Raw genomic sequence first — 25,419 nt, 5'->3', positions numbered from 1 at the left:
GGTACCATTGTTGAAAAACGGGAACCATCAACAGCCTGTTAAACTTCGCACATCGAAAGTGTTTGTGCTCAATACTTGTGCATTTGATTCTGTCTTGCAATGCTTATGCTGTTCTTTCTGTGAAAGTTTTTCATTTGAAAAGACTGTTCTGAACTATGAATGTGGGAACCAATTCCTCCACCTGGTGAAAACCATAATAACACAGAGTGTGAACCCACAGGTATACTCACAGAGGGCAGAACTGCTGGGGGAAATATTCAAACCTGTCCTCCTGACCTCTGGTGCTCTCCAAATTGATGCACAATGCCACATCTCCACTGTAATTGAGAGCGCAATGATGAATATCCCAAGTGTTTATTTGATAAAACAATGCTCCTCACAGTACTGCAGTTTAAGCCAACAAGTAACAAGGCAAGTTTCACTTGTTTGTCCAAACGTTGCTGTCCTGCAGACCTGTGGCATGGCTTCTCTTCAGACTGCTGCTGAAGTAGAGATGCACCGATCCGATATCTGGATCGGATATCGGCCCCGATATCAACAAAATAGATGGATCGGGTATCGGAAAATGCAGCCGATCTGCGAGCCGATACTTTCCTTAATCTATTAGGACGCGGGCTACGTCATACGTCAGCAGCACGTGTGCCGCATGCCACGAGAGTTTTCTAAACAAACGCAAACATGGAGCGAACGTTCGCTTCTCTTCCCCGGGTTGCTAAGCGGACGTCAAACCCTGCGCGTTCGCTTCTCTTCGGGTTGCTAATGGGACGTCAAAGGCTGCGCGTTCGCTTCTCTCCCGAATGGGGGGGGGGGGCTAATCGGATGTCAAACGCTGCGTGTTCGCTTCTCTTCCGGGGGGGTGTTAATGGGACGTTAAACGCTTTGTGTGGCGGGCTCCATCTAGTGTGGAAACTGAGAAGCTGAGCTCAAGCTTCTTGTGCGGGCCATATTCAATTATGTTTTCAGAATTTGCTGCGGGCCAATAAAAACTGGACCGTTAGTTTGGACACCCCTAATTTAGAGCAAAGAACTGTGTAGTCTGCCTGATGCCATTGCCTTTGGTCTTTTCTGTTCCACATGTAGAGTTATGTAGCTTGTTAAGTCAACCATAATATCGGATCGGTATCGGGTATCGACCGATACGCAAAGTCACGGCATCGGTATCGGTATCGAAACTGAAAAAGTCGGATCGGTGCATCTCTATGCTGAAGAGGGACTCAGCCTTCCTGACTCTCTCTGCCTCAGGCCAATTGAAAATCCTTCCCAGTGTCCGTCTTCATTCAAAACTCTGGACAACAATACAGGCAAGGCTCTGTGTTCAGGTAATGTTACTCACAGCTACAATCTGGGAGAGTTTGTGTGGATTGACACTGACCTTGGTAGCAGTTGCAAGGAAGTTGCCTTGCTTGAATTTCCCTCCAGTCTGGAGCTAAAAGAGAAGACCTTTACTTTGAGAGCAGTCATTGGCTTTGAACCAGGACTGACCCAGGATTCTCTCGGGCATTATGTGGCATACTGCAGGAGGACTGCATATGCCTGGGAGATCTATAATGACCTGGGAAGTGGAGTGAAAGCAGCATCAGTAAATACTAAGATCTTCCCACATGCTGTGTTCTACACAGTGCAGTGATGGATTGTTTGAATTGTTGGAAAAAAATGTTGATAATGTTCCCTTTGACAAAGAAAGTTATTTTTTCGCGTTTTCAAGTTTCTTTTTCTGGCTGTCATCAACTTCACATACACGTATTAACTGTTGCATTAATTAATGTTTTGGAGCAGACATAGACTCATCAGGGTATTTAGGTTGCGGTGAACCTTTTGCATGTCAGATGTAATTGAAAAAAATGATCACATAGGCTTATTGAAAACAAGGAAATTAATCAATGAGCACGATACAAACATAATTACAGAAATATCCTCGTACTAAAAGCCATTCCCCGCAGTGAAAGTTTTCTGTAAGATAAGAAAAAAAGGCTAAGAACATATTTACCTTGTATTCGTCCTGCATCAGGAGCATTCCAGGAGCTTGAAATTCGCGACAAAATACAGTGACGTGGGGCTGGGTGACGTCTTCGCTATGAATTAAATGTGTAATATCTGCAAAACCGTAGCAGCCGGCACAATCGGTACAATTTTTGCAGCACAAACCAGCACAAACGAAACACAAACGAACGAACGGCACTATTTTGGGTCGTTTGTAAGTAAACAAGGGGGCGGGGCTACCAGACGTCATCGCTATAAAATAAATGTGTAATATCTCCGAAACGGAAGCAGCACAAACAATTTTTTGCTGCACAAACCTGCACAAACGAAGCACAAACGAACGGTACCATTTTGGGTCCATTCGGAGACAGGTGGGGGGCTGGGTGACGTCATCGCTATAAAATAAATGTCTAATATCTCCGAAACGGAAGCAGCACAAACGAAAGTTTTTGCTGCACAAACCAGCACTAACGAAGTACAAACGAACGGTACCATTTTGGGTCCATTTTGAGCAGATGGGGGGCTGGGTGAACTCTGGCTGACCTATAAAAGAATCGTTCATAACTAAAAAACCATCGCAGCACAAACGAAAATTTTTGCTGCACAAACCTGCACAAACGAAGCACAAACGAACGGTACCATTTTGGGTCCATTTGGAGACAGGTGGGGGGCTGGGTGACGTCATCGCTATAAAATAAATGTGTAATATCTCCGAAACGGAAGCAGCACAAACGAAAATTTTTGCTGCACAAACCTGCACAAACGAACGGTACCATTTTGGGTCCATTTGGAGACAGGTGGGGGGCTGGGTGACGTCATCGCTATAAGATAAATGTCTAATATCTCCGAAACGGAAGTAGCACAAACGAAAATTTTTGCTGCACAAACCAGCACTAACGAAGCACAAACGAACGGTACCATTTTGGGTCCATTTTGAGCAGATGGGGGGCTGGGTGAACTCTGGATGACCTATAAAAGAATCGTTCATAACTAAAAAACCATAGCAGCACAAACGAAAATTTTTGCTGCACAAACCAGCACAAACGAAGCACAAACGAAACAGACTATTTTTCTATAATTTTGCGGGGGGTGGGGGGCCAAGTTCACGCAGGTGGGAACCTAACCAAGCGTAAGTTACGATCGTTACAACGGCCACGTTGAGTTGGACTTAGGCTAATGTTTACTTTACCAATGTCAAGGACGATTATGTCACCCATCTTATATCATTGATGTGTTTCGATAGTTGTGGGGTCGTCACTAATTATTTGTGTTTAGATAAATGTCTGAGCTATAATGGTGTAATTAATGATTAAAACTTGAAAGTATTTGTTTATTGTATTCGTTTATATATTTAATAAAGACAAAGCCATCACAAAACTGTTGTAATTATTTAGATCTTGATCTAAATTAGCCTTGAATAAAGACTAAGCAGTCATATGAATTAACAGAAAAAATGGACACTCGGACTCGGTGCAAAAATCCGACCGTGTCCACAGCCCTGCTTCAAAGTACCTTTAGAATTTTAAAGGAGACATATTATGGAAAAAATGACTTTTTAATTGCTTGAATACATGTTATTGGGTCTCTTATATAATATATAATACAATAAATATTTATGTATAATATGCCCCCTTTAATACACCCACAAAATAAAAAAAATTCCTTTATGCTGACAATTTGACATGAACGTATCAGAGGGGGGGGAAAAGATCACCTTACCACATTGTTTCCATTTTACGTACAAATATTAAGACATTAGTGACATGACTGGAACTCTTCAAATGACTGGCACGACAATACAAAAAAAGTCATCTGATGACGGCACAGACATTCTTTGAATTGCACAACCAAGCAAACATTGTAAACCAGCAGTTCTAAAACCTTTTGGGTCCAGGGACCCCTAAGTTATCACCTCCAAGTTAGGGCTCATGAACGTCTCTGGGATCCAAGGACCGCAGTTTGAGAACCACCACTATAAACAAGGAAGACTAGTACCAAGATGAATCTCATTTGATGGGAGAGTCGAGGATCTCCTGGTAATCCTGCCGGACAGCCCTCCTCACCCGGTACAGCTTGAGCCCGGTGAGGGCGAAAACGCTGATCATGATGACCAGGGCTCCAATCACGTCGTACACCGACGGGATCATCCTCAGCACGATGAGCTGCAGGAACATGGCCACCACGATCTCCAGGTGCTGCACGGTGCTCACTAAGGCCGGGTGGAACTTGTTGAGGGCGTAGTAGACGCCCAGAAACGCCACGGTGGAGCAGATGCAGATCCCGATCAGGTAGACCCAAGTCTCGCCGTCGAGGGGGATGATGGGCTCTTGCATGATGAACATAGTGGACGCGCCCCAGACGGTGCCCGTCCAGCCGAAGGTGAAGAGGGCCGTCCACATGCTCACGCGCTCCTTGATAGCTCTGTAGACAATCATGGAGAGGGCGGCGGTCAGGCCGGCCATCACTGTCATGGTGTAGCCGAAAGCCTCCTTCCAAAAATTCAGCCTGGACTTCTGCTCGTCCGCCACGTTGGGCACCATGACCAGGCACAGGCCGAACACGCTGCCCACCACTGTGACGATGTCCGTGTATGCCAAACGCTCATCCAGCAACAAGAAAGCCAGCACGGCGCTGAAGACGGTGGTGGAGGCACGCCACATGATGGTGCCGTTGCTGGGGGGCACAATGGCGAAGGAGGTGTAGGCGCATGTGATGGAGATGACGTTACACACGCCGTAGAAGAAGAGACGTAGACGGTAGCCTTTGGGTCCGAAGGGTGCCTCGTGGTGGTAGAAGACCACCAGGATGGAAAGCACCTGGATCACCGAGCGGATGAAGAGCAACTCCAGGGAGGGCACCTTGGAGCGGTCCGAAGCCAGACGGGTGATCAAGGCCACGCATCCGTGAGAAACCGCCGCCCCGAAAAGGGCCATCCAGGTCACCCTAGACGCCAGCACGTTGGCCTCGCCAAAGCTGGCCAACTGCCCACCAACCCCCTTGTCCCTGGGGGTGCTGGACGGGTTGGCTTGGGTCTCCATGGATCCAAACAAAGTCCTCCCACCTTTGCTCTCTGGCATCAGCCTCTTCCCTGCGTTAGCTTCGGCGAACGCGCCAAAATCTTCGAAGGAGGGGGCGTCATCGTAGCCCTCGTCGCCCGGCTGGGGGAAATGGGTGACGTACTTCACCGTCGCCGTGTTCGGGTGAATCTTGACCCGCTTTTTGGAGCCGTACGGCAGCGAGGACGACGACTCATCCATCTTTCGTCAAGAAGCCAAACTTAAACCTGAATATAAAAAAGAAGTGAGAGGTCGTTAGCACGCCCTATTAATCCATTTTGAGAATCTACAGATTTCATCACATTTGCTCTTATTTTTAAATATGTTTCTCATCTCACCCGTTGTCAGGTCTAAATACCATTAGACATTTAACCACACGCTGGAAGGAAGAGGAGAAAAGAACCAGAACAGGTTTACTCGCGAGGAGAACGATAGAGAGAGGAAACTCGGTTACAATCTCCATCAATTCTGAGTTCTCCCTCCACGTGCTCCTCTATTTAATGTTTTGGTTGCCCTGGTTACAGAGGCGTTGCTACACTAAAGGGAGGGAAGATTGTGTCTGTAGCAACGTTGATTAGCTAAGGAATGTAGTGTGGTGTGAATTAGCACTTCATTGTCGGCCCGTGACCCCCGCAGAGTTTGTCCATCTGTTCTTCTCCAGTTGTTGGCCGAGTAGTCCGCGAGTGAGATCAGATAACTTCAATTGCCGCTTTCCTGTGGAACAATGCAACTAAACCTTGGCTAGACTTTATCTACTTAGTAAATTAACACGCAATAACAATGAGTGACTTGTCCTAAACACTTGAACAAGACTTGAGTAAATATGGGATAACTTGTACGCAACCACTTCAAACTGTGTTTAACACTTAATAAAGAAAAACAGTTCTGATCAACAACAATCTATGAACCAAACCTACAGTTAACTAAAAGGAATGGAGTTTCTTTCAACCAAATAAGAACATTTCGCCTATGCAAATAAGCTCTGCTCATTGTTAGTGAAGGCCTCTTACAGGAACAAAAACACACAGATAACATAAGGACAGGAAGGACACATATGGCTGATAGGGATCAAAAGACATCCCTGTCACTAAAGAGGAAGAACGTAGATAAAAGGAAAGCCATAAACTCGTAAATGACAAGGCTTTACTTAAATTATTCCAACACCCGTGATTATGCCTTCACCTAATTGGGCAAGTCGAGCCATATTTCTTCACTTGTCCCCACACACAACAAAAAAATAGCACAGCCGTTGACATACGTACATACAAAATGATATAAAGCGCATGTGTCAAATGCAGCCAAATCTGCCCTGCCATCATTTCTTGTGGCCCACTCATGTATATCAAGTGAATCCACTTCATTTTTCATCCATCCATCCATATTCTTCCGCTTATCCAAGGTTGGGTCACGGGGGCAGCAGCTTTACGAGGGACTCCCAGACTTCCCTCTCCCCAGCCACTTCATCCAGCTATTCCCGGGGGATCCCAAGGCGTTCCCAGGCCAGCCGAGAGACATAGTCTCTCCAGCGCGTCCTGGGTCGTCCACGGGGTCTCCTACTGATGAGGCATGCCCGGAACACCTCCCCAGAGAGGCGTCCAGGAGGCATCCTGATGAGATGCCCGAGCCACCTCATCTGGCTCCTCTCAACGTGGAGGAGTAGTGACTCTACTCCGAGTCTCTTCCGGAAGACCGAGCTTCTCACCCTATCTCTAAGGGAGAGCCCGGACACCCTGCGGAGGAAACTCATTTTGGCCGCTTGTATCCGGGATCTCGTTCTTTCGGTCACGACCCATAGCTCGTGACCATAGGTGAGGGTAGGAGCGTAAATCGACCGGTAAATAAAATAAAAAAAAGATTTTTGTGTTGTTTGCTTGTATGTATGTGTACTATGTCTTGTCACCGTGGGATAGTGGAAACGTAATTTCGATTTCTTTGTGTGTCTTGGCATGTGAAGAGATTGACAATAAAGCAGACTTTGACTTTGAAATTGAGAGCGTTGCCTTTTGGCTCAGCTTTCTCTTCATCACGACGGACCGGTACAGAGTCCGCATTACTGCCGACGCTGCAGCGATCCGCCTCTCGATCTCGCGCTCCATCCTCCCCTCACTCGTGAACAAGACCCCAAGATACTTGAACTCCTCCACTTGGGCAGGGCAGTCAGACCATCACGGACTACAAACCCGCGCCGCAGAGCTGTGAGGGCAACATCCGTCTGCTCAACGATCTGAACCGCTTTTTTGCTCGCTTCGACGCTCAGAACAGCACTTGCCCGCTGAAGTCCCCTCCACACGAGCAGCCCCTGTGCCTCTATGCCGATAGCGTGAGGAGGACGCTTGCCGCTATCAACATCCGTAAGGCGGCGGGCCCTGACAACATCCCAGGTCGAGCGCTGAAGGACTGCGCTGGGGAGCTGATGGGTGTCTTCACGGATATCTTTAACTTTTCCCTGCAGCAGGCCATCGTCCCATCATGTTTCAAGGCTGCCACCATTGTACCTGTGCCGAAGAAACCTGCTCCGTCCTGCTTCAACGACTACCGCCCCGTGGCACTGACGCCCATCATCATGAAGTGCTTTGAGCGGCTTGTCATGGAGCACATCAGATCCATTCTCCCCCCCACCATAGACCCCTTCCAGTTTGCGCACCGAGCCAAATGGTCCTCTGAGGATGCCATCTGCTCTGCCCTCCACTCAGCCCTCACCCACCTGGAGAGAAGGGACTCGTATGTGAGATTGCTGCTTGTGGACTTCAGTTCTGCATTCAACACCATTGTACCACAGCGACTCATCTGCAAACTCGACAAGCTGGGCCTCAGTACCTAGCTCTGCAACTGGCTACTGGACTTCCTCTGTCAGAGGTCTCAGGTGGTACGTGTTGGCGACAAAATCTCCGCCAGCATCACGCTGAGCACGGGGGCCCCCCAAGGCTGCGTGCTCAGTCCGCTGCTCTTCACCCTGCTGACGCATGACTGCACTGCAACTTACAGCAGCAACCGCGTGCTGAAATATGCCGACGACACGATTCTGGTGGGTCTCATCACCGGGGGCGACGAGACTCAATACACGGTCAACCTTCTGGCCACGTGGTGCAGGGACAACAACCTCCTGCTGAACGTCAACAAGTCCAAGGAGATTGTTGTTGACTTCCGGAAGGGTCACACCTAACACCTGCCACTGACCATCGACGGTGCTGTGGTGGAGAGAGTGAGCAGCACCAGATTCCTGGGGGTGCACATCAGTGAGGACCTCTCCTGGTCCACCAACACCGCATCACTGGCGAAGAAAGCTCAGCGCCGCCTGTACTTCCTGCGGAAACTCAGGCGAGCAAGTGCTCCTCCGGCCATCATGACTACATTCTACCATGGCACCATTGAGAGCGTCCTCTCCAGTTGTATCGCTGTTTGGGGTGGTAGCTGCACTGAATACAACATGAAGGCCCTGCAGCGCATAGTGAACACGGCTGGTAAGATTATTGGTGCTTCACTCCCCTCCCTGAAGGATATTTACACCTCCCATCTCACCCGCAAGGCGACCACAATTGTGAGTGATATGAGCCCCCCCGCTCACTCTTTGTTTGATCTTCTGCCCTCTGGGAAGAGGTACAGGAGCCTGCGCTCCCGCACCACCAGACTCACCAACAGCTTCATACTCCAGGCTGTTAGGATCCTGAACTCTCTCCCCCCTCCTGCGTAGCGTCCTGTGCTTTTGCGCTATTTTCTGACTGTCTGCTGTATGCACACCCCATTTTTGCTCCTCTTATTTATTATGTTATTTGTTTATTTATTATTTATTCATCACTCTTATTTATTCATTGTTTGTGCCTTCTTGTTTTTACTTTTTGTGTTGTTTACTTGTATGTATATTGTGTACTATGTCTTGTCACCGGGATAGTGGGAACGTAATTTCGATCTCTTTGTGTGTCTTGACGTGAGGAAATTGACAATAAACCAGACTTTGACTTTGACTTTGACATGGTCGAACGCCTTCTCCAAATCCACAAAACACATGTGGACTGGTTGGGCGAACTCCCATGCACCCTCGAGGATCCTGCCGAGGGTGTATATCTGGTACACTGTTCCACGGCCAGTCTGAAATCCACACTGCTCCTCCTGAATCCGAGGTTCGACCTCCCGACGGACCCTCCTCTCCAGCACCCCTGAATAGACCTTACCAGGGAGGCTGAGGAGTGTGATTCCCCTGTAATTGGAACACACCCTCCGGTCTTAAAGAGGGGAACCACCACCCCAGTCTGCCAATCCTGAGGCACCGTCCCCGATGTCCACGCAGTGTTGTAGAGGTGTGTCAGCCATGACAGCCCCACAATATCCAGAGCCTTTAAGAACTCCGGGCGAATCTCATCCACCCCCAGGGCCTTGCCACCGAGGAGTTTTTTTAACTACCTCAGTGACTTCGAGCCCAGAGATTGGAGAGTCCGCCTTAGAGTCTGCAGGCCCTGCTTCCACAATGGAAGGCGTGTAGGTGGAATCGAGGAGGTCTTCGAAGAATTCTCCCCACCGACTCACGACGTCCCAAGTCGAGGTCAGCAGCACGCCATCCCCACTGTAAACAGTGTTGACGTTGCACTGCTTCTCCCCCCTGAGACGCCGGATGGTGGACCAGAATTTCCTTGAAGCCGTCCGGAAGTCATTCTCCATGGCCTCGCCAAACTCCTCCCACGCCTGGGTTTTTGCCTCAGCAACCGCCAAAGCCGCGTTCCGCCTGGCCATCCGGTACCTGTCAGCTGCCTCCGGAATCCCGCAGGCTAAAACGGCCCGATAGGACCCCTTCTTCAGCTTGACTGCATCCCTTACCGCCGGTGTCCACCAGCGGGTTCGGGGATTGCCGCCACAACAGGCACCAACGACCTTACGGCCACAGCTCCGGTTGGCCACCTCAACAATGCCCCCCGCCTCCCCCGGGATGTGAGAAAAGCTCTACCGAAGGTGGGAGTTGAAGCCCTTCCTGACAGGGGATTCTGCCAGACGTTCCCAGCAGACCCTCACAGAGCGTTTGGGTCTGCCATGTCGGACCAGCATCTTCCCCCACCTCTCTTCGCCCGAGTGTCCAAAACATACAGCCGCAAATCCGATGACATGACTACAAAGTCGATCATCTAACTGCGGACTAGGGTGTCCTGGTGCCAAGTGCACACATGGACACCCTTATGTTTGAACATGGTGTTCATTATAGAAAACCCGTGTCGGGCACAGAATTCCAATAATAGAACCGCTCGAGGTCAGATAGGGGCGGCCGTTCCTCCCAATCACGCCCTTCCAGGTCTCACTGTCATTGCCCACGTGAGCATTGAAGTCACCCAGTAGAACGATGGAGTCCCCAGAAGGAGTGCTCTCCAGCACTTCCTCCAGGGACTCCAAAAGGGGTGGGTACTCTGAGCTGCCGTTTGGTGCATAGACACAAACAACAGTCAGGACCCGTCCCCCCACCCGAGGGCGCAGCAAGTATACCCACACCTGCTCGACGCTTCTCACCGTGGGCAACTCCAGAGTGGAAGTAAGTCCAGCCCGTCTCGAGAGGGCTTGTACCGGAACCCAAACTGTGTGTGGAGGCAAGTCCGACTATGTCGAGTCGGAACTTTTCTGCCTCGGACACCAGCTCGGACTCCTTTTCAGCTAGAGAGGTGACATTCCATGTCCCAAGAGCCAACTTCTGCAGCCAGGGATTGGACCGCCAAGGTCCCTGCCTTTGGCCGCCACCCACCTTACACTGCACCCGACCCCTTTGGCCCCTCCCAAAGGTGGTGAGCCCATGGGAAGGGGGACCCACGTTTCCTTTTCGGGCTGTGCCCGGCCAGGCCCCATGGGCGAAGGCCCGGCCACCAGACGCTCGCCTTCAAGCCCCGCCTCCAGGCCTGGCTCCAGAGGGGGGCCCCAGTGACCCGCGTCCGGGCGAGGCAAAACGAAATCCATTTATGTTTTTCTTCATAAGGGGCTTGTGTGAGCCGTGCTTTGTCTGGCCCCTCACCTATAATTTATTTTTCCTGCTGAATTGAATTTTTTTATTTTATTTTGATAGAAATAGACAAGTTCATTCGGTTTCATTTAAATCTGTGAAACTTGTGTCAGGGATATTGTTTTCTTGACAAATCCCCCAAATGACCATCAAACATTTCTATGCCCTACCCACATGTATGGAAAATCTCTTTTGATGATCAATTTAATATTTTTTTTGTGCAAGTGGTCATAATATTGCGGTGTACGCCATGCAGCCTCACGTAAGCGAGTGGTGTGAGACTGATTCAGTGCGATGGGGCTGACGTTACATAAGACGAGCACACATACATACACAACACCACACTAGTCCATTTATAGCATGGCAACACTAAGAGATAAAAAGGTTGAAAGGGTAAAAAGCCAATGAACGCCTCCCCTCTCTTTTGCTTGTGACATATTAACATTAATAATTCCTTCTAAGTTCCGTGTCGGGCGTCAAGACCACCAGGGGGCAGACACAAGCTATTATTCGCCTCTGAAACAGTAGAGCTCAGCTTTATTACAAACACACGTTGTCAAATATTGATTGCTCGTAATATATGAGAAAATACATTTTCATCGTTATGGAGGAGCAAAAGCACAATGCAATGGTTAATGCGTCAGTGGGTTTACGATAAAGACAAAAAGGATGCGCTGCTTTTTAGGAGGAGTCAATTAAAACACATTTTGCCACACACATTTATAATCTGAACCGCTCATATACAGAAATAAATGCCCTACCTTATATTCTTAAGACTACTCCGGGTGTCATAAAAGAAGATTTGGCGTAATTTCTCCCATCAGCCATTTCTCCATGCATCTCCAACCCCATCCGACAAGTGGAGTGGAGCGCGCGTCTGAACGGAGGGTGGAGGTGGGGAGGGGGGTCGCTGGGTGCGCGCTCTCGACGCTCCTCTTGCTCCGAAACGTGGCGCTCTTCAGGGATGATGAAGATGATGAGGATGAAGCTGAGGGTCTGCTGCTGGTGATGCTGATGCTGAGGCTGTGTATGGAGGACAGGGAGGGAGTGAGGGGCGGGAGGATGTCCCTCCTCTTCTTCTTTCTGTGGTGCTCCAGCAAACAGAGTTTTGGGGCTTATTGATGACGGAAATATGACGTGATTGCCTACTTGGTGGAGATTCTTTTTAATTACCTTGGCGATGATGACTGCTGGCATAGCAACCAGAACATAATGCTGCTGTTAGGGTTAGCAAAGAAAGGCAGAGTCTGCCATGCAGAAAGTTTATCTGCATGAAAGATGATTTTTTTAATAATGCGACGACACGTAAATTATTTGGAGAGAAGGATGCCTTGGTATGGGATGCTGTTTTGGCTAGCAACTGACAGCCGTTAATGATTTAAAGGGTGATTTTTTAATGATGATTTTTGTTCTCAAGTGTGGGGTCATTTTTAATCTTTTTCTCAGATAAAAAAATATATGTATAGTGTATTAAAATTGCAAGCTACTCAAGTAAACATTGTCACATGTTTTTAAAAGAATCTCATAAGAGCTGGAAGTGTTACGCTAACACCTAAAGGGAGGCCATGAGCTCATTCGTAAATGACGCCTTAATCTTCTTTTTATTTTTATGTGGAGTCACATCTTGCAACGATTGAGATAATTCCCTCTTGACTCCTCTCATTAAACACAATTAATACAAATCTAACAGGATCATATTTTGGTTCAGCATTGAAGCCACCTCAAGGGCCACTTTAATTATAACTGACATAAAGGTACCGCATTGAGAAAGGTGGCGTGATTCATCAGTGTGAAAGCATGGGTGGAAATATTTATCAGAGAATATTGACGGCCTGACGTGGAGCAACCGCACCTGTGATGAGAGGTCGGCCGTAAATTTTTGACAGGGGAGTTTGAAAGGACTAAAATGAGATAAGGCGCTCTATACAGCGAACACGAGCTGTTATTGTAATAAACGTCAGACCGCCTGTCATGAAATGCCATTGTCGCCTTTGTGGGGTGGGGTGGGGGGTTAATAAAAAAAACATCAGTGGTAGGTGAAGCAGTCTAAGCTCAGGTAATTAGTTTGACCTTCAGCCAATTGATAAGCGTTAGTTGGAATATAATAAAAAAAAAATAAACGAGGCGCTCTTACCGTCTGTTCGCTTCAATTTGAGATAAATTGTCCGAAATTAAGATGTATACATAATAAAGGAGCTACTTTAGCTCAGAATATGGTTGACGTTTGGTTTGACAAACAACGTGATGCTAGTTTTGGGCCAATGGCAGATCGAGATCAACCCCTCAGACTTGATTCTATGAATCATACATGCAGGGAGAGGTCAACACTTTCTAAATGGGGCCTTTTAAAATATGCATGAAGGGAAGAGGATTCCAGCAATCCCTCTGTGTGTTTTTTTTTTATGTTTATATCTATTTTTTTCCACCATAAAACCGCAAAGAAAGGAAGCTTGAAAATTGGAGTCTGGGGCTAATACTAATAAATGAGCAGGTTTAGAGTGAACAAATAATTTGTAATTTTTTTTTTTTTTTTAATGGAAGTTGCAACCATTGGAGCAGATAATTTTTTTTAAACACATACCCCCCACTATGCTGTTATCAACTCATTGGAGCAGTGCAGCCCGAGAATAAATTATAATTGGAACATGGCGGCAGCCGTTGTTCATTTCCTTTTTTTTTTTTCTTTCCGCTCAAATTGAACGCAATCTGTTCCGAGACTGGTCCAACGACTTCTAAAACACAATTTGTCAGAGCAAAAATGATGTAATGATGTTCGTTAGGGCAGACCTACTTGTGGGAGCAAAGGAAAAACATGAGCTAATTAGATTTTTTTATGAGTATAAAATATATTTCTTTTATTTTTTATTTTTTAAATCCGGATATCATACGGAGGCCACCATTACAGATGCGCTTTCTTCTCTGCTGTTCACTTCAAACACACTCCATACGAACACAGTGCTCTCGTATCAGACGCTTGCTAGATCACCTGCTCGTTTGCTGTCACAATGTACTCTACACAAATCCGAAACATTTCTTCGCTATTGAGTATGCTAGCGCATGCGCAGTGATACTGACCGGCAGAATAACATCCGGTTGTTCCCAAAGATGATCTTTTTTCTGAAATAATTTTACGTTCACGGACTTAAGTAGGAGTCAAAATTTGGGTGCGTATTCTACATGGGTACAGGCTTTTTTCCAGCATCAACATGCCATTTTTAGGGTACGTATTATACATGGGGGCGCATTATACATGAAAAAAAACGGTATTTAAGGCCTGCTCAAAATCATAATGGGGAAATTCTGGCGTTCCGTGTCACTTGTAGCGTGGTAACACTCTGAATTCCCTCACTGAATTATTGGGTTTGTTGGCTCGCGGTCTCCCCGTTTTATCGACTCAGCTCAGGTGTGAGTGTATTTCACTCAGACATTCAATCTGACATTCATTGCTTTTGCGAGAAAACACACACACACATAAAAGAAACAAACTGAGAAGGTGGCGCCAGCGTGTTTGATAAATGACCTAGATAGCACATGACACACATAATATCTTCATTAACAATCATCAGCTGCAGAATGTAATGGCAGTACCATTACTGAGCACGAGAGGCAGCAGAGGCACAGGGGAAGGAGACCGGCGTTAAAATATATCAAAGAAAGAGTAATCAAAATGAATTGGCCTCTTACGTTTTTCATCACGTTCCAGTTTGAAAGGGCAACATCGTGATGTGGAAATTGATCAGGTTTCCGATTAACAAAAGTGCTAACCCCCCACCAGGAGGCAGGATAGGAGGCTTTGTCTTTACACTTGCTTTTGTGTTTCTTTTTTTACCAAAATCCCCATTATGGAGGATTGCACTGACTCTCTGATGAAGTGGCGAAGCAAAGTGCTTGTTTCTGGCTCAGCTCGTCTTTGTATTACAACCTGAGCGTCACTGAACTGCTTGCTTGCTTGCTTGCTTGCTTGCTTGCTTGCTTGCTTGCTTGCTTGCTTGCTTGCTTTATTTATTTATTTATTTATTTATTTATTTATTTATTTATTTATTTATTTATTTATTTATTTATTTATTTATTTATTTATTTATTTGTGGACTCGGTCGGATTTTTGCACCGAGTCCGAGTCCGGCCTCTTGGCCATGAGTCCGAGTCCGAGTCCGGCTGTCCATTTATTTATTTATTTATTTTTTTATTTATTATAGCCCCTTATTGGCTGTCTCTAGGGTCTCGTTTATTGAGGGGGGGTGCTTTACGCACGCAGCAAGCTGTCAACAGGGGCGACATCTGGGACATTGTGCAGCCCAGCGATATTGCAGCCCGAAACATTTTGGTAATCAGGTCACGTATTTTATTCCGTTACGTTTCACCGCAGAGCTTTTTATGTTGGGTGTTGTGACAAAAGAAGTGAGAGGAAAATGGAGATGTCATTGATAGCTGCGACCAAATTCTGCATGAGTCACGCTGAGTGACGCTGATGACGTGTGTGTGGATAGTTTAGGTAAGTGCAGCCTGTCGTGTAGAAGCTGAAGCTTTATCTGTCAAATTAAAGCATCTAATTGTTTTCTTTTGATAGTATTAATTGGCTACCAGGGGCAGTATAATATAGCCAGATAGATATAATCAGGGCTGTGGACTCGGTCGGATTTTTGCACCGAGTCCGAGTCCGGCCTCTTGGCCATGAGTCCGAGTCCGAGTCCGGCTGTCCATTTTTTCTGTTAATTCATGTGACTGCTTAGTCTTTATTCAAGGCTAATTTAGATCAAAATCTAAATAATTACAACAGTTTTGTGATGGCTTTGTCTTTATTAAACAAATAAACGAATACAATAAACAGATACTTTCAAGTTTTAATCATTAATTACACCATTATAGCTCAGACATTTATCTAAACACAAATAATTAGTGACGACCCCTTATTTGGAAAGCGAAAAACCCATGTCGTACGGCGTCAGCACTATGTTGTTTTCAATAAAAACATGAAGAACTCACGTTTGCGTCAGTCAATTTTAATTTTTATAAAGGATCATTCTCATTTGATGCCATCCGCGTTTTGCCATTGAAGCGGGGTGCATTCAAAGACCAGTCGTACAGACGGAACACTCATTCACTTCACCAAAACGCAACAATATAATTACGTGAGCTCTTTGCATAAACCTCGATGCAAAGAAACTCCTCTTTTTGGGTACAGGCTACAAGGAGTATATATTACAAAGGAGACTTTATACTTAATTGTGATCATCATTCATCCATCCATCCATTTTATTTTATTACTCAGGTATTTTCAAAGCAAATTAATATTGTTGCATTTATTAATTTGCTTTAACATGACAGCGCAATATAATTAAAAGCTGACACGATAGCAATGTCAAACGTGTTCATTTAAGAAAAAGCCACACACGTTATGTGATCAAATCTTTCATAACGAGAATGATTTGAGTGAATTGATTTTACAATTTTTATCCCCCCTCCCCACCATCTGTCACTTTGCTTGGGACAAAAGGAGCCTTCAGAACTGAAATTTCGTCTCAATGATTCATTCAAATCAATTCACTCAAATCATTCTCGTTATGAAAGATTTGATCACAAAACGTTTCCGTCTGTACGACTGGTTTTTGAATGCACCCCGCTTCAATGGCAGAACGCGGATGAATTTAAACACATCCAATGAGAATAATTCTTTATAAAAATTAAAATTGACTGACGCAATGTTTTTATTGAAAACAACATAGTGCTGACGCCGTACGACATCGGTTTTTCGCTATAATTCGGTATAATTCAACGTAGTCCACACTCACCCAAAGTTAAGGTTTCATGGGAATATTATTGTCATAATTGTCTGGACCATATATGATAATTGTTTAATGGTAGTTATTGATAGATCTTGAAGATGTCAAGTTATAGGTGCATAAGACTATGTTGGTCGCATTCATGCATATAGCACGTTCATTGTAAGAGGGGAAGAGATGTTGTGTATTTTGGGCTACCGTTTTTTTCCATGTATAGTGTGCCCCCATGTATAGTACGCACCCCTAACAATGGCATGCTGATGCTGGAAAAAAGCTTGTACCCATGTATAATACGCACCCAATTTTTATGAATTTTTAAAAAAAAAATTTTTAATTTTTTTTTTTTTTTTTTTTAAGTCCCAAAGATCGTCACACACGCAGGGAGGCAATGGGTCCCATTTTTAAAGTCTTTGGTATGGTCTTAACTAGGCTGGATGTCATTTTTTTGTTGGCGTTGATTTCTCCGACTGCCCCTAAACGCACCACCGCGCTCCGTGCGCACACGGCGGCTCTGTATGGGAGAGACGTTGAAGAGGAATAAAAACACCCTATGAAACCAAAACTTGCCCCTCGTCGTGACTCGGAGCCGCAACAAATGTTTCGGATTTGTGTAGGGTACATTGTGACAGACGGCAAACTAGCAGGTGATCGAGCGAGCGTCTGATACAAGAGCATTGCGGTCGTATGGAGCGTGTTTGAAATGAACAGCAGAGACGAAAGGAACAAGGCAAAGTGTTGTGAAATAAAATATTACCTGTAATACGCATTTTGTTATTTGCTGATTGAAACTGCTAATTAAACTGTGAATTGAAACTAATAGGTGGAGAACTGAACTCTCGCTCTTTATATAGCTGACGTGTCTTGCGCAACCGTTCTGCGCATCTGTAATGGCGGCCTCCGTATGACGTCCGGTCCGCGATGGAGATTAAAAAACAAACAATATTTGACAATAACACACCATCGATTGCACCATCGCATCAAACGATGTGTCGTCAATTATGAATTTTACTAAGTGTGTTGGGCAGGATGGCTGAATGCGATGCAGCGATTGACAACAAACAAGAAGAAAGGTGAGTTTTATTTCGGGGGAGATTTGTCATGTCTCGTCCCCAGTTTTGCTATGTGTCTAGGTTGCCATAGTTTCTGTTCGTGTCACCCCGCTCTTCCTGTGTCACCTCAATCGATGTAACGTGTTTTGTATTTAAGTCCTGTCTGCCCCTCGCTCACCGTTGGATCATTGCATGTGTTACTGTCATTCTGTTCCTGTCTTTGGTAATGTCACCCTGTCTTTTTGTTCCACGACTTTGTCGGTCAGTCCTGTTGTTGGTTTTGTTGTACCATGACTTTATTTAAAAAAAATAAAAAATAAAAAATTAAAAAAAAAAAAAATTAAAATTTTTTTTCTTTGTACCCATGTATAATACGCACCCCAGATTTTAGGACAATAAATTAGTAAAATATTGCGCACTATACACGGAAAAAAACGGTAACTCAAATTCCGTAGTAGAATAACCCCGGAAGTGGGATGGGCATTCTGTGTTGTTGTGGTACGCCCTGTGAACGCACTGTGAGTAAGGAATAAAGCAGTTATCATTCACGTCGTTGTCCGACCTATTCTCTCTATCTAAGAACCTGGAAAATAGTAAGGATATAACATATATCACGGGTCATTACGACGAGTTTGGTGGAGTTTTTACTGCTTCTTCCAACTCCTACCGCGCTGACTGTAACCTGACACTCTCTGGCTGCGTCTTGCCTCTTTTTTTTTTTATTGTCGGACTCGGTGGACTCGGTCAAAATCAGCACTGAGTCCGAGTCCGGCAAAAATGACCGAGTCCGTCCGAGTCCCAGAGTCCGAACCGAGTCCACAGCCCTGGATATAATACACAAAGAGGAAATTCACTACTCCAGTACGTGACTCCAAAAGTGGCAGTAAAGGTATTTTTGCAGGGGATAAAAATATATTCGTATGCCTGTAAGATATTTGTATTCAAAGTCAAAGTCTGCTTTATTGTCAATCTCTTCACATGCCAAAACACAAAGAAATCGAAATTACGTTTCTACTATCCCACGGTGACAAGATATAGTACACGACCTACATACAAGCAAACAACACAAAATAAAAACAAGAAGGCACAAACAATGAATGATAAGAGTGATGAATAAATAATAAATAAACAATAACACAATAAATAAGAGGAGCAAAACGGAGCAAGTGTGCATACAGCAGACAGTCAGAATATATTGCAAAAGTACAGGACGCTACGCAGAAAGGGGGAGAGAGTTCAGGACCCTAACAGCCTGGAGTAAGAAGCTGTTGGTGAGTCTGGTGGTGCGGGAGCGCAGGCTCCTGTACCTCTTCCCAGAGGACAGAAGATCGAACAAAAAGTGAAGCGGGGTGACTCACATCACTCACAATCGTGGTCGCCTTGCGGGTGAGACGGGAGGTGTAAATGTCTTTCAAGGAGGGGAGTGAAGCACCAATAATCTTACCAGCCGTGTTCATTATGTGCTGGAGGGCCTTCATGTTGTAGTCAGTGCAGCCGCCACCCCAAACAGCAATACAGCTGGAGAGGACGCTCTCAATGGTGCCACGGTAAAACGTAGTCATGACGGCCGGAGGAGCGCTCGCTCGCCTGAGTTTCCGCAGCAAGTACAGGCGGCACTGGGCCTTCTTCGCCAGTGATGCGGTGTTGGTGGACCAGGAGAGATCCTCACTGATGTGCACCCCCAGGAACCTGGTGCTGCTCACTCTCTCCACCACACCACCGTCGATTGTCAGCGGCAGGTGTTGGGTGTGACTCTTCCGAAAGTCAACAACAATCTCCTTGGTCTTGTTGACGTTCAGCAGGAGGTTGTTGTCCTTGCACCACGTGGTCAGAAGGTCCACCTCCAACCTGGACTGAGTCTCGTCGCCCTTGGTGATGAGACCCACCAGAGTCGTGTCGTCAGCAAATTTCACCATGCGGTTGGTGCTGTAGCTCGCAGCGCAGTCATGCGTCAGCAGGGTGAAGAGCAGCGGACTGAGCACGCAGCCTTGAGGGGCCCCCGTATTGTTCGTCTACATGTGTTGCTGCAGGTTTGGGGTTCAGATAGCCACACAACATTGATGCTAGTTTGTCTATGGGATTTTGCGTAGTAAGTTAGCATTAAGCTAGAGGATGTCATGGTTTCCGAAGCGGCTTGTTGGCGGCGCCAACTTGGCGCACTGGGTAGCACGTCCGCCTCACAGTTAGGAGGGTGCGGGTTCGATTCCACCTCCGGCCCTCCCTGTGTGGCATTTGCATGTTCTCCCCGGTTCAGAAAATGGATTGATGGATGGAAGTTAGCATTAAGCCAGAGGTCATGGTTTCCATAAAATAAAAAGGTCCATGGAAAAATATCATGGATCGATATGTGCCTTCACCTTGTGACAACAGAGTGAATCTGAGGATTTTATCAATAACTGGGGACACTTAAGCCTCAACAATCAATTATCGTGAAGGCAGCAAAGACACATGGCGGTAAATCCACAGCAGCCATTGTTGGGGTTGATAGAATAGTTTGATCCTATGCTTATGTTGGAATGTAACCTGTAATAATTAACCAAATGAGTCCTGTCTTAACAAAATAGTAGAACAAAGTGCTAAGATCTTTTGAACTGATTGGCCAGCTGCAGAGGAAGCAATCAGTTGTTCTGTTTACACATCGTAAAACAGCCCCCTGCTATGATTTGACGTCATTAAATCCATCGATCGAATCCTTCATCCTTTATGTTGTAGTGTATTTTAATTTAGGTCTCATGCAATGTATATTTCACTTCTAAGCTAAAGTGTGACCAGGTCACGCGTGTTAGGGTTGATAGATTAGTTTGATACTATGCTTATGTTGGAATGTAACCTGTAATAATTAACCAAACGTATCCTGTCTTAACAAAGTAGTAGAACAAAGTGCTAAGATCCTTTGAACTGATTGACCAGCTGTAGAGGAAGCTTCCCCCAACGTCATAAAACAACGTCATAAAACACCCCTGCTCTGATTTGACCAGAGGCCAGGGGTCACCCCCATCCTGTCCACTCTCACCCCCACCCTGTTTCTCTCAATAAATATGCTCTTGCAAGAGGCCTGAGTCAAACCTCATTCAATCGTCGCAATCACAGCAGCCTGGTCATCCTGGAAGAGGGATCCTCCCACCTGTGGTCTCTTTTCAATGTTTCTCATTTCCCCTAGTTTGAGTTTTGAGTTTTTCCTTGCCCTCCTGGGACTTTAAGATCAGGGGATGCCTGAGAATATTTGTCATTTTTCACACGTCCTGAGTGTTGTTAGTCACCTAAATGTTGAACAGAGGCTGTGATGTACTGAAGTCAAATTCCTTGTTTGGCATGCCCAAACATGGCGAATAAAAATTCTTGAATCTTGAATGACTCTCCACTTGCAAGTGCTTAAAAGGGCATACTGTCTCCCGTGTGGTTCATGCAAAATAAGTGAGCACCACTATAACATTTTGGTGCCGTGACCCGGATCACTCACATCCCCACTGCTGATCGACGGAAGACGATGTGCTGCATTGTCGACAAGCCAGCGTCCATTAGGAGGACCTGGAAAAGAAAGACCTGGGAAGAAAATTCTTTGCTGGGCCAGCATCTTAGGTCTGCCTTCGTCTGACAACAGTGGATTGACTGGATCCGAAAGTTCAACGGACCAGGGAACAAGTAAGTAAAAGTCCTAAAGTAAAGTTGTGGTGAAACGCCTAAAAGGTAGAAGTGCACGAGATTGGGTTCAAGTCCCAGTGGACGGAACAGACTAATAAAAACAGAGCTTCTTCTTCGTTCATCAAAGAAGTGCGTAGATTCTTCTTTGTCTGTTTTTCCAAGCTAAGAGATCGGGCTTGGTTAGTGTCCCAGTGGAAGGAAGGTGCTAAGAAACACAGAGGTTCTTTTTTGTTAATTAAGAAGAGCGTACATTTTTCTATGTCCGTTTTTCCGGCCAAAGAACAGCTCGGGTTTGACTCCCAGTGGAAGAAACGGGCTAGAAATAAAACAGAGCTTCTTTTTCTTAAATGAAAAAGGGCGTAGATTCTTTTTTGTCCCTTTTTCCAAGCTGTTTGCCTGAAAGTTGTGTGGTTGAGAGTGTGACTGGTAGGATAAATTGACTAAAAACAGTTCTAGCATTAAACCACGGTAATAACATAGGCTAGAAATTTGTTGAAAGGTCAATTTAAACCTGCATTGAGGATCCTCAAAAGAACAATTATGAAAAAAGTTTGTAAAACCTAAAATACCAAATTGAAATGGGAAATACAAACGATAATTCTCTAGCCCTTGAAGGAAATGAGAAGTACATGGCGAGTAGATTTCTTAATTGTATGCAGTACATGCCGAAGTGGATAATGCGATAATGCTGATTAGCTGAACGTTTTTCACAGAAACTTGATGATTTGACCGTCGAAAATGCCTCACAAGTGATGAAAACAATGATGTTTCTGTGTTTTTATTTTTATTTTTCGATCTTCATTATATTTTCTTGCTTATGTTTGCCAATCGGGGTGACATAATCATATGATAAACAGGAGGGATATGTTAGGGTTGATAGATTAGTTTAATCTAACCTGTAATAATTAACCAAGTGTGTCCTGTTTTAACAAAGTAGTAGAACAAAGTGCGAAGATCTTTTGAACTGATTGGCCAGCTGCAGAGGTAGCAATCAAAGTTGTTATGTTTACACAACATCGTAAAACAGCCCCCTGCTATGATTTGACCAGAGGCCAGGGGTCTCACCCCCATCCTCTCCACTCTCACCTACACCCTGTTTCTCCCAATAAAAATGCTCTTGCAAGAGGCCTGAGTCAGACCTCATTTGATCATCGCTGTATGCACAGCGACGAATGACTCTCCACTTGCAAGTTCTTAAAAGGGCATACTGTCTGGACCTGGAGTGAGCACCACTCTAACAGCCATGACTTCCAAGTCTCACTTAAAACACACACACGAGTTGCAAGGGTCTTTATGTGAATGTTTTAAAACGCATATTAACCTTAACCTGAAATCCTTCAATGCTTCCAGATTCAGTTAGGATGGCTGTTCCATGTATCTATCTTGGTGTTTGCGTGCATGAGCAGAGAGACGCGACTAATGGCGACCGGATTTGGAAACTCTAGAGCGCACGTACGCCCACACGTATATGCCCTTACACACACACCTGCCTATTCTGTTTGCCTCCCTCGCTGGGTAAACAAAATCCTTTTTTGCCCGGAGGCCTGTCCTCTCATGCAATCACCTTCATTACTGTCTAACGTCATCGAGCCACATCTGCTCACGCGCACGCAAATAACCACCTAATGTCATACATTCAAACTAAAGATGGCCGGTGATTTGACGGCGCATTAGCTTGTGCGGTCTCAAGAGTGGGAGAGAGCTTTGAGGGGGCTGCCTGACCTGATAACAGCATAAGTGTGTGTCTCCCAATTGGGGCTTCGATGATGACTCATACTTCCAAGCCAAAGAGGGAAATAGTGAAAATAAAGTGACGTGGGTTGGGACGTGCTATTAATATCCCAGCTGAAGCACTTCATTAGGTACACCTGCATCATCTAATGACATCCAAAGCAAGTCTGACTAATGGCGTGTAGACCTCCGCCAAGGCCTAGTATACTATCGTCACTGTTCCAATACTTTTGGAGATGAGTGTACAGCCTCTATTGTGCTGTTTTAAAGCTGACGCGCGTCCAACATCAAGTGTCACACCACATAAAAACACATTTGTTCAGCTATCAGCCAGATCGAGCATTTTTCTCATTGTATCTTTTTTTTTTTTTTTTTAAACACACATTTGTCAGTGGCCACAACAATTGTAGCCCATTTGACTTTATGCTGCTACCATTCGACAGACACCTGATAACATCTCACAGTTTAGTCAAGCCATAATTGCTTCCCACATGTCAGCTTTTCAGGCGTTGCATTGTATAATGAAGAGCCTGCTTTACTGTATGCAATGTATACATGCATGTATACTGTATATATATGTAGGGCTGTGTCAGGCATGCAGGGTGAAAGCTTGTCAGAGAATGAGGTTAACTCGAAGAGGCAGCTCACTACCCCCGCTGTCCACCCAAATCGGGTCAAAACCGGGCCCGGCCAGTGGCAGTGAGGGTGTCACGGCAAACATGTTACATGGTTGAAGGATGATTGTCACACACACATCTGGGTGTGGTGAAATTTGTCCTCTGCATTTAACCCATCCCCATGTGATTTTGATCCATCCCCTGGGGGAGAGGGGAGCAGTGAGCAGCAGCAGTGACGCGCTCGGGAATCATTTGGTGATCTAACCCCCCAATTCCAACCCTTAATGCTGAGTGCCAAGCAGGGAGGCAATGGGTCCCATTTTTATAGTCTTTGGTATGACCCGGGGTTTGAACCCACAACCTTCCAGTCTCAGGGCGGACACTCTACCACTAGGCCACTGAGCTGGTACAACAAGGCGTGTGCATTGACACTCGCCTTCAGATGTAAAGGGCGACTCGAAGGAAGGGCGGATGCGGCTTTTGCATTCGTCACCGCTCACAGGCCACTTCGTTAGGTACACTCAAGCTGCTATGGCAATTAAGAGAGAAAAACATCCTAAAAAAAGGAATTATTGCATTCTTAAACGACGTATCTCAAAAAATATAGTTGTGTTTTTTCAGGTGATTCATGAAACAACACAACGTTGCCATGGACACCTTTGGGCATTGTTCAGGCCCCGCGGCATCACAGCTGTAATGCTCGTAGCCATGCAGCCTGAGGTCATAGTGACGACAAAAAATAAATAAAAACGCCCTCCTAATGAATTTATGCCTGGCAGAATGAATGTCATTACAAGCCTTGGAAAGCACACACGGGCACTCGTTCCTTGGCCGTGGTATGTTTGCTGCGTGTAGAAGAAGACAAAAATGCCTCACAGAAAATTCATGTTTTTTTTATTTGTCAGGATTACCATTAAAAAAAAATAAAACTGTGGTATATTATTACAATGGGGGAGTAATGATTCATTTGATTCATTGATGATTCATGATACATTGCTGAATTTCCCTGTTGTGGAAAGTGGAAGAAGCAAAATGATAATAAATTGTGCTCCGTCTGTCCTTGTGAAGCAAAATCTATTAAAATTCCAGGTATAGTTAAATTCTCATAATCTTTTTTCCCCCCTCACCATGCGTCTTCCCACCGTGGTGAGTTCATCTAATCCACAATTTGTCACGTTCTAAGGGACAGGCGCGAAGCGTTGGTTCTGAACACGATGCCTGGTGCCTGCCTGCCTGCCTGCCTGCCTGCCTGCCTCACAGGAAATAAAGCCGAGATGACAAGCCAGTGCAGATGCGTCATCGCTTCCTTCGAAACACTTGCAACATCATAAAAAAAATAGAGAGAGATGCATGAAGGAATTGACAATAAAGCTGACTCTGACTCTGACACGTGGGGCAATGTCGCCGAAACGCTGCAATTGTTCTGGAGGTTTCTCACCTAGCCTTCGGCTAACAATGTTATGTGTTGCAAAGTTTAAGTGCCTTCAAATGAGCTTTAACCACTTTACAATTACCCGGGAGTGGTAAAATATATTATATTACAAAAGCAACCTTACTATATAAAATATCATTAGAGATAGCACAATGGTTCATTTT

At 45.5% G+C, this 25,419-nt stretch overlaps 1 protein-coding gene and 1 long non-coding RNA gene across 2 annotated transcripts; both read right to left on the bottom strand.

Annotated features, from left to right (window-relative positions):
• Window positions 1–1,203: 1,203 nt before the first annotated feature.
• On the bottom strand, window positions 1,204–2,182 carry LOC133143983 (uncharacterized). Its single transcript, XR_009710527.1, has 3 exons — window positions 1,988–2,182; window positions 1,373–1,552; window positions 1,204–1,285 (listed from the first exon to the last, which is right to left on the bottom strand). It is a non-coding gene; the product is annotated as an uncharacterized LOC133143983 (long non-coding RNA).
• Window positions 2,183–3,803: 1,621 nt separating this feature from the next.
• On the bottom strand, window positions 3,804–11,858 carry slc35g2b (solute carrier family 35 member G2b). Its single transcript, XM_061266121.1, has 2 exons — window positions 11,766–11,858; window positions 3,804–5,263 (listed from the first exon to the last, which is right to left on the bottom strand). Exon 2 carries the CDS (start codon window positions 5,235–5,237, stop codon window positions 3,987–3,989), a length of 1,251 nt encoding a protein of 416 aa, XP_061122105.1. The 5' UTR covers window positions 5,238–5,263; window positions 11,766–11,858; the 3' UTR covers window positions 3,804–3,986.
• Window positions 11,859–25,419: the final 13,561 nt, after the last annotated feature.

Source organism: Syngnathus typhle, linkage group LG19 (genome assembly GCF_033458585.1).
Source record: "Syngnathus typhle isolate RoL2023-S1 ecotype Sweden linkage group LG19, RoL_Styp_1.0, whole genome shotgun sequence".
NCBI classification, from domain to species: domain Eukaryota; kingdom Metazoa; phylum Chordata; class Actinopteri; order Syngnathiformes; family Syngnathidae; genus Syngnathus; species Syngnathus typhle.
The sequence above is the reverse complement of the archived record's forward strand: the minus strand, read 5'-3'. Positions and strand labels throughout refer to the sequence as shown.